This window comes from Zea mays, chromosome 1 (assembly GCF_902167145.1).
Source record: "Zea mays cultivar B73 chromosome 1, Zm-B73-REFERENCE-NAM-5.0, whole genome shotgun sequence".
Classification (NCBI taxonomy): Eukaryota; Viridiplantae; Streptophyta; class Magnoliopsida; order Poales; family Poaceae; genus Zea; species Zea mays.
Window position 1 is genome coordinate 13,651,989 of NC_050096.1, and position 9,432 is coordinate 13,661,420.

The 9,432-nt window shown below is 48.7% G+C and overlaps 2 protein-coding genes across 2 annotated transcripts; both read left to right on the plus strand.

Annotated features, from left to right (window-relative positions):
* The first annotated feature begins 1,626 nt into the window (after positions 1-1,626).
* Positions 1,627-4,706, plus strand: LOC100192801 (uncharacterized). Its single transcript, NM_001358571.1, has 5 exons — positions 1,627-2,084; positions 2,626-2,873; positions 3,009-3,300; positions 3,716-3,868; positions 3,974-4,706. The coding sequence occupies exons 1-5, from the start codon at positions 1,722-1,724 to the stop codon at positions 4,358-4,360; spliced, it is 1,443 nt and encodes a 480-aa protein (NP_001345500.1). The 5' UTR covers positions 1,627-1,721; the 3' UTR covers positions 4,361-4,706.
* A 1,839-nt stretch (positions 4,707-6,545) lies between these two features.
* LOC103644445 (lysine-specific demethylase JMJ30-like) lies at positions 6,546-7,477 on the plus strand. Its single transcript, XM_008667651.2, has one exon. It carries the CDS (start codon positions 6,650-6,652, stop codon positions 7,475-7,477), a length of 828 nt encoding a protein of 275 aa, XP_008665873.1. The 5' UTR covers positions 6,546-6,649.
* The last annotated feature ends 1,955 nt before the right edge of the window (positions 7,478-9,432 follow it).

The following is a 9,432-nucleotide window of genomic DNA, read 5'->3' on the forward strand; positions in this document are numbered from 1 at the left end:
CTCAAACGGTCGCTTGGATGGTTGAGTGCTTCTCCTTAATCTCGAGGGTTACTTAGACCCTGCAAGGATCACCACATAATTAGATGTCGCTTGCTAGCTTTACAAGTCATTGATGGTTTAGAAGGAGATGAAAAAAGCACGATTAAGAAACCAAGCCAAAAGAGAAACAACAAAATCAAAATATCACACTCTCTTGAGTCTCTCCAAAGCACTAATCACTAATGATCTTCAAACACAATTATGGCACTTGAAGAGGACTTTGATGCTTTGAGTGTGGATGGAGTGAAGAACTTGCTCTTTGCAATGAATGGGAGTTGTATAGGCTTGGATGAAATGAATAGAGGTGGTTGGGTTTTATTTATAGTCACCAACCACTTCCTAACTGTTGCCAACTTATTGCATACGCGGACGGTCTGCGCTCTTGGCCCAGACGATCCACCCCTATACATCAATGACCGAAATCACAACAGTCAATAGTAACGGCTATATCAATAGCTATAAGTGCATTAAATGTGTCGTCAGATGTTAGATAAAGCAGTCGCAGATGGTCTAGGCGTGCACCCCAGATGGTCCGCGAGGACGCTATAAATCAATTTTATCGAACCCGACACCTTCAGGTTTTTCCTGGTTCTCAAACGGGTGGATGGTATGTACCATAGGGTCGGACAGTCCGCGCCAAAGTGTCGGACGGTCTGCGCTTGGTCCCGAATGGTGCTCTTCTCTCCTTCGGACAGTCCGTAGTAGAAGTTTACTATCTTAGGTGCATTGAGGTGCCGTGAACGGTCCGCCGGAAGGGTCCGGTCGGTCCGCGCACAGGTGATTTTTTTTCAAAAAAGAGCTCTTGTACGAAATAATCTATGTTATTCTGGACAATCGACTTAGAATTGGATGGATGGACTTATGCACATGTGAATCAACCAACTAGGCAAAGTAGTTAGTCTATAATGTTGTGATGATCATCAAGCACCAAAATCAATTAAAGAAAATGGTTAAGTCCATTTCCCTTTCAAGAATACTCCACACTATTTGTAAGTATTATTTTAGAAGTCCATAACTATTGTTATGGGTACTAACACTGTCAGTAGTGCCTGCCGCGAGCCGCTCCCTCCTCTTGCCCTGTTTAGGTATAACGTCGCTCTTTTGGTGCAACGACTAGCTCTAAACTCTCCTCTACGCGGTACAGTGGTAGGGTACAACACAGGAGGCCGTTGTGCTGCCACCTTGTCTCTAAGGTCGTGCACACCATTATTTGTTAATTGAGGAAAATGATAATGGACAGTGAAAATGTTTGGAAAATAATATTTTATTATTTTAATAGGTATATAAGAAGAATTTAGAGGAAACTGTGGTGGGAGAGAAGTGAATGGGTGAAATCTAGGTGACGTGACTGCATGTAGTGACTATATATAGGAGAAAAATTGAAGAACAATTGTTGCATATAGTCTAACAATAGAAAAAAAATACTATTTTGCCACCCTCATATTAGCTCTATGCTATCACGTTCCGGATCTATAACTTATAGAATTACTGTGTATATGATTTGTGAGTTGGATAGTAAGCTAGCCAAGCCACTGCCCACCACAAATAATAGTGGGTAAAATTGCGAATGGCTCCTCCGGACCAGAGGACGGCTGGAAAGGGTAACTTCGCCTCCTGATTTCCTCCCCCGCCCGCGCTCACCCGGTGACCGCATCTCGGGCGCAGCCACCTCCCAATCTCCGATGGCGCTCCAAACCCTAAACCCCTACCGGCACGCGGCGGCCGTCTCCCCGGTCCCGTCGCCCGTCCCGCACCGCGGCCACCCGCCGCCGCATGCCGTCCTGCACCTCCCTCCCCGCCGCCGCCTAGCGGGCGGCGCCGCCCGGCCGCTCGCCGTCGCTGCCGCCGTCTCGGGGGCCGTCAACGAGGCCAGGAGGCGTGGGGTTCCTCAAGAGGGCGGGGAGGACGGGAGGAAGGACACGGACCTCGCCACGCTCGGAAACCTATGCGTCGACGTCGTGCTCAGCGTGCCCCAGCTCCCGCCGGCGCAGCAGGAGGAGCGGAAGGCCTACATGGAGCGACTCGCCGCCTCACCGCCCGATCAGGTACGGTCACCCGTTCCAAATCGCTGTAGGAGTTGTTTGAAAAAAAAACACTGTTCCCGAGCTATTTATTGTTTGGCCTTGGCGTTAGATACGAACATATCATGATGAACCAGAAATGTATGATCGTTAGCTGTGGGATTTTTTATTCGGTTACAGATTCCCCTGTTGACTGGAATGCTTGCATTGTTTGCGCTTTATGTCGTCTTTAGCTGGGTGGAGGATAGGTCGGGCTAGATGTTGATGGTTCGACATGGATAGGACTGTAACCGGTACCTGTTTTTGTGAGGTTGGTCATGATTTCAGAAAATGGAGCGACAAAAATGCAGTAGGTGGCTATGTTATTGGTTTCTAGTTTCTGGCGAGATTCATGATTCATCTACTTGGGAGAAATGTGGAGATCCGGATTGTATATCAGTATGTTTACTGTTCTGTCATCCAAGAACGCTATGGGTGACTTATGTCTAACGCCTCATTAGCCCCACATAATGTGATATCTGGTTTTTGTATCTTCTGAACCTTTTGTATCCTATCACTTCAACAGAAATTTTGGGAGGCTGGTGGAAACTGCAATTTAGCATTTGCTGCAGCTAGGCTTGGGCTTAACTGTTCCACTCTGGGACATGTAGGAGAGGAAATATATGGAAAATTTCTTCTTGATGTGCTTCAAGCAGAGGGCATTAGTGTTGTTGGGATGCTTGAAAATACCAATGCTGCTGCATGCCGCCAGGCCTATGAAACACTTCTATGCTGGGTTCTTGTAGACCCATTTCAGAAACATGGTTTTTGCAGGTTAGAAAAATGCTTTCTGGAACAAATTCATATTCATGTTTCAATTACTATTACGAAATTAATTTCAGCCTAATCTTTTCTTTCTGGTTTAACATGCTTGGTCATTTATCAGTGTTGCTTTGTTTGCGATGCCAGCCGTGCAGACTTCAGTAAAGAGCCTGCTTTCAGTTGGATACGTAAACTCCCAGTGGATATCAGGACAGCTATTCATCACTCCAAAATACTGTTTTGTAATGGCTACGCTTTTGATGAGTTCTTCCCTGATGTGATCGCATCCTCTATCGACTGTGCGATTTGTTCGGGAACAGCAGTGTTTTTTGATCCTGGTCCCCGTGGGAAATCTCTCTTACATGGGAACTTGGATGAGCAGAGAGCACTTGAGCATGCACTGAGGCTTAGTGATGTCCTCCTCTTGACATCAGACGAGGTTAGTTGGCATACATGCTGTTTTTATTTTACTACTCTACAGTAATTTGTGCAGATGCTCTTTATAGAGGAATAAACAATTGGTCATATCCAGCACAACAGATCTCTGGTTCTGGTAGTCGTTTCTTTATGAATTATGATACCAGATTCTCGAGAAAAGGCCGAGTGAGCTTTTGATGATTTATGTCTTCTTATTCTATGCGATGGCGAGATCTGAATGATTATCTGTGTCTGCTTCTCCTTTGTTTTTTAAAGGATTAAACTCGTTTTCTAAGATAGGAGTAAAATATACTGCAAAACATGGACACTCTTTTTGAAAGAGTTCATTGCTGAACTAGGCCTCATTTAGAACACAGTGACTGATTGATGCATTTTTTGCTCTTAGTTCTTCTTGAATTGATGTTATTGTTTCACAGGCTGAATCACTAACCAACATCAGAAACCCAGTTCAGGCTGGGCAAGAGTTGCTAAAGAGGGGGATCCGCACAAAGCAGGTTGTCATCAAAATGGGCTCCAGGGGTTCGATCATGATCACTAAGAACACAATATCCTGTGCGCCTGCTTTCAAGGTACTCATTGTGCTGATAAATAGCCTTCATTTTGTGTAGTAGTGTGTTGGAAAGTTACTTTCCGATTTATCGAACTGTAATACTCACCTTGTCTGTCATCATTAGATCGACGTTGTGGACACAGTTGGATGTGGAGATAGCTTTACGGCTGCTATAGCTTTTGGGTTCCTCCATGACTTGCCAGCAGTTAACACATTAACCCTGGCAAATGCAGTTGGTGCCGCAACCGCTACTGGCTGTGGGGCTGGCAGAAATGTTGCTCGCCTGGATAAAGTACTACAGCTCATGAGAGAAGCCGATCTCAATGAAGACATCACGTTGTGGACTGAGCTGACTGAAGGAAACTCTCTCCGTATAGAGGTCTCGATTCTGTCTGGGATAGCAAGAAATGGTTTTAGTGAGAACATTGTGGCTGTTCCTGTTACCAAAGTGGTTTCTGAAGTTTTGCCAATGTTCGAAGCAGTGCCAGTGCGAAGCGCTGTCCAGGCTTGATTACATACTGAGCTGACTGAAGGAAACTCCCCGCGCTGAGGTCTCAATTCTGTCTGGGATGACAAGAAATGGTTTTAGCGAGCACATTGTGGATGTTCCTATTACCGAAGTAGTTTCTGAACTTTTGCCTACGTTCGAAGCAGTGCCAGACGAAGGGCTGTCCAGGCTTGATTCCATACTGAATAGTTGATGGTTGTATTCATTTTGTCATTCACATAGATTCTTATTTTACCTCCACGATTACACGCTGTTTTCTGGTGATGAGTGGTAGTTGGGGGCTAGCCTCCAGGTAAAGATACTTTCTGAACAGAATATGGTTGCTGAAGCTATTGATAGCTGTACAGTTATGGCCGCTTGGGATGGTGTGCCATCTGGAGTTTTGTGCTAACATGCATGTGATTTGACGCTGCAATGTGTACTAGCAACAGACTTGGTTTTCTTGATGATTTCAGGCATTCGACGCAAGCGTGCTGTGAATGTGGTGCAGCCTGCAGGATCTGCATGCGTCCCAGGTCTAAGCAAACTCATGTACCATGAATCCATGATCACCAACTAACCGAACTGGTCTCAACAAAACCTGACGATTTTAATTGCACTGACAAACTAGCTCCTAACAAGCAACAACCACCACAACCAGATGATGAGATGATACAAGAATTATCCGTTTCTCAGTAGTAAACTAGTCCGAGACATCACCAGTGCCTTTTTTTTTGTCAAATCTCCGAGATATGTATGTTCTGCGCTCCATGTCGTGCAAAATCACATCTGGGTGAATGCTCTACCGCTGCCATTTGTCAAATCTCCGAGCTGAAGCATCATGCTACCATGAAGTTTGTCAGCAATGTGAGAGAACCAACCAGTCCCAAGTGAATGCGTCGGCCCAATGTCCGTGTGCAGGCCGAAGTGAGCCTAAACGTGTGTGTGGCGTAGCGCCTGCGTGCGCGAACTGGTGTGGCGTCTGTGTGTACATAATGAACCTGATACATATATCTTGCCTAGGGAAGGAAACACATTCACTGAATATTGAAGAATAGAACTGCTTCCTGTTGCCTTCGTTCTCCTCTCTCTGCTACCTTCGTCTTCCTCTCATTCTTCCCTAGATCTCTCCTCTTCTCCATTCCCTAGCAGTAGCTAACAATTGGTATCAGAGGTTTCGATCCTCGACAATTCGTCGCCATGGATCCTTCCTCGAGGACAGATTCGGTGCTTACGCTGGCACTAGCGAACCAAACGCGCTCCCTGCTCGCCGAGTTGGACACGCGCCTCCACTCCATCGACGCCAAGCGGGAGACTCGGGAGAGCGCTCTCGAGTCCCGGTCGGCTGAAGCCGCCCAATCCATGGCGGATTTCTCCTCCAACCTTCGCACAGATGTTGCAGCACACTTGACCGCCGCAGATGCTGTCGTCGACGCCTTGTTGGGTCAGATCGAAGCTGATGCGGTAACTCGGGTCTCCACCGCGTCTGCCAGCACGCCGTCGACCCCGGCTGTGGCCGTTGGGATCGCCATCGTCGCCGACAACTGGGGCGGGGGTTTCGACGGAGGTGAGGACTCAATTGAGCAGCACTACACCGTGCCATCCATCGTCGCCGACAATTGGGGCGGGCTCTTCGATGGCGATAACGTTGTTGCCAATGCCCTCGACGCCATCCCCACGGACACGCTCAGCCGCCTCACCTGCCTCGCCCGCCGCGACCATGCCGCCCTCCAGGAGCTCGAGTCACCACGAACGGACGAAGTCATGCGAGCCTGTGACGCCTTCCTCCTTCCGGTCGGTGGGGACCATTTCATGCCAGTGCTACGTGGCGCTCTGTTCGTCATCTGCTCCAACTGCGTCAGTCTATTCCAGCTGCCCGTCAACTTTGCTGTCTCGAGCAGAGGAACGCGCCGACTGTTGTGTAGCTCCTGCTCCAAAGTTCTCTCCTCTTACAGGAACCCTGCCAGGAAGAAGATGCAGCTGCAGTCACCATTTGGGGGCGACGCGTACAACACCGATGAGTTCGAGCAGGCGGATCCGGAGTCCTATTCCAAGGAGTACGGGCTCTCGTTCGGCATCAGCCACTCGATCAGCACCGAGGACGGAATTCTTACTACCATATCAATCTCGACATCCACAATCCTCCACACATCACTGGTACATACACTTCCAAGTGCTTCAGTTCCAAGCCTTGCCATGCTGAGCTCGATGTCTCTGGTGCATGCCAGCTTAGGTGCACATCAGGTGTTTGAGGAATTGTCATCCTGCACCGACAACGTCTTCAACAATAGCATCGGCTTCACACCCGCGCTCATGGCTTATGGTATTGATATTCGTGTAATCCATGCTGTCAAGTCAAGAAGAAGTCATGTTGGTAAGGTACTGACAATTCTTCAAGCGAACTCTTTATCCTCTAAGGAAGTTGAGAGGCGATCATGCATTTCCTTGGAGGAATTCATATGTAATTACTTCTCGTGCGACACCCCCATCATAATTAGTGGCACCATCGATCATTGGCTTGCAAGGACAAAATGGAATGACATTGAGTACCTCAAGGAGATCGTTGGAGATCATATTTTTGCTGTTGAAGTTGGGAAAAATTACGTGTGTCGTGAGTGGAAGCAGGAGCTGATCACATTTTCTCAGTTGCTGGATAGAATGACGTCAATTGTCTGTTCATCAAACTTGACATATCGTGCTCAGCATCCATGGTTTGAGCAGTTAAAAGAGCTCAGTGAATACATGATGGTTACCGAATGTTGTTATGCTGGTGCAGGGGAACTCCAATCACTTAATGCTTGGTTTGGTCGAGAGGAGACAGTGGCACCATTGCACCATGATCCACATCACAACATCTTAGCTCAGGTCTTGGGCAAGAAGTATATTAGATTCTATCGTGCTGTCATAGTTGGGGACTCGTATCCACACACAGCGACTATGCTAAGCAGTACCAGTCAGGTAGACCTTGACAACATTGATTTGAAGGAGTTTCCAACGGTTGAAAGCCTGGAATTCATTGACTGCATATTGGTAGAGGGCGACCTGCTTTACATCCCTACTAAATGGTGGCACTACGTCAGATCTCTTCCCACCAGTTTCTCGGTTAGCTTTTGGTGGCACTACAAGGTTGTTGACTACTAGCTCGACTGTGGAAAATCTGGGTTTGATGTTTATAAGTATAGACTGTTGTGCATTGAGGGCCAAGAACCCATGGGTACTGTGAATTATCGAGTAGCTGACAACAGCCTTAGATGTGTCAAGCTAGTAGTTTCTTTGCAACACTTACCGAGCACTGGTAGTAGCTCTGGTGATTGTGCTGTCTCGCTGAGAAGATGGCTCAAGTTACCAAGTGCAACATCACTTGAAGCGTCAACATCACTGGACTCAGAGGTTCATTCGGTACTGCTAGTTGGATCTGCTTTGCTGTGTTTAACCTCGGCCAAAGGCTTGTGGGTGTTCGGATCAATGCCTTTCTGCCAAAGCTTCTTTTTGACCCTTGAGTTCCAGATATTCTTAATCTCGTTATCAGTTCTTCTAGGCCACCTAGTTGTAACTTGGGACCACCTATTCATTGATGTGTCAGCAGTGCCAAACGCAAAGTATGTCTATGGACCAAGGCTGAGGCCTTACACCACCGAATCACAAGTGCTATGGGACCCTGGCGGTTTGCATCTGTTGCATCGACTTGAGGGCAAGTACCATCTCCAATTGCCAGCATCAAGTCGTATCCACCCGGTGGTTAATCTTTCCTAATTGAAGTTGGCAGCCAGCTTTCAGGGTACTGCTCATTCAGACTTACCTATAACACTACCTGATTTCAGCGTACCAATTCAGGTGTTGCAGACCCGAGGAGTAACAAAAGGTCATCGCCAAGTGCAGCAAGTGCTGGTGGAATGGTCTGGGCTACCCAAAGAATTAGCGACATGGGAAGATCGTGAAGTGTTGCAGTAGTTCTTTCAATTCATGCCTGCTTGGGGTCAAGCAGGTTCTCAAGGCGAGGGGAATGTCAGCAATGTGAGAGAACCAACCAGTCCCAAGTGAATGCGTCGGCCCAATGTCCGTGTGCAGGCCGAAGTGAGCCTAAATGTGTGTGTGGCGTAGCGCCTGCGTGCGCGAACTGGTGTGGCGTTTGTGTGTACGTAATGAACCTGATACATATATCTTGCCTAGGGAAGAAGGGAAGGAAACACATTCACTGAATATTGAATAGAACTGCTTCCTGTTGCCTTCGTTCTCCTCTCTCTGCTACCTTCGTCTTCCTCTCATTCTTCCCTAGATCTCTCCTCTTCTCCATTCCCTAGCAGTAGCTAACAATTGGTATCAGAGGTTTCGATCCTCGACAATTTGTCGCCATGGATCCTTCCTCGAGGACAGATTCGGTGCTTACGCTGGCACTAGCGAACCAAACGCGCTCCCTGCTCGCCGAGTTGGACACGCGCCTCCACTCCATCGACGCCAAGCGGGAGACTCGGGAGAGCGCTCTCGAGTCCCGGTCGGCTGAAGCTGCCCAATCCATGGCGGATTTCTCCTCCAACCTTCGCACAGACGTTGCAGCACACTTGATCGCCGCAGATGCTGTCGTCGACGCCTTGTTGGGTCAGATCGAAGCTGATGCGGTCACTCGGGTCTCCACCGCGTCTGCCAGCACGCCGTCGACCCCGGCTGTGGCCGTTGGGATCGCCATCGTTGCCGACAACTGGGGCGGGGGTTTCGACGGAGGTGAGGACTCAATTGAGCAGCACTACACCGTGCCATCCATCGTCGCCGACAATTGGGGCGGGCTCTTCGATGGCGATAACGTTGTTGCCAATGCCCTCGACGCCATCCCCACGGACACGCTCAGCCGCCTCACCTGCCTCGCCCGCCGCGACCATGCCGCCCTCCAGGAGCTCGAGTCACCACCAACGGACGAAGTCATGCGAGCCTGTGACGCCTTCCTCCTTCCGGTTGGTGGGGACCATTTCATGCCAGTGCTACGTGGCGCTCTGTTCGTCATCTGCTCCAGCTGCGTCAGTCTATTCCAGCTGCCCGTCAACTTTGCTGTCTCGAGCAGAGGAACGCGTCGACTGTTGTGTAGCTCCTGCCCCAAAGTTCTC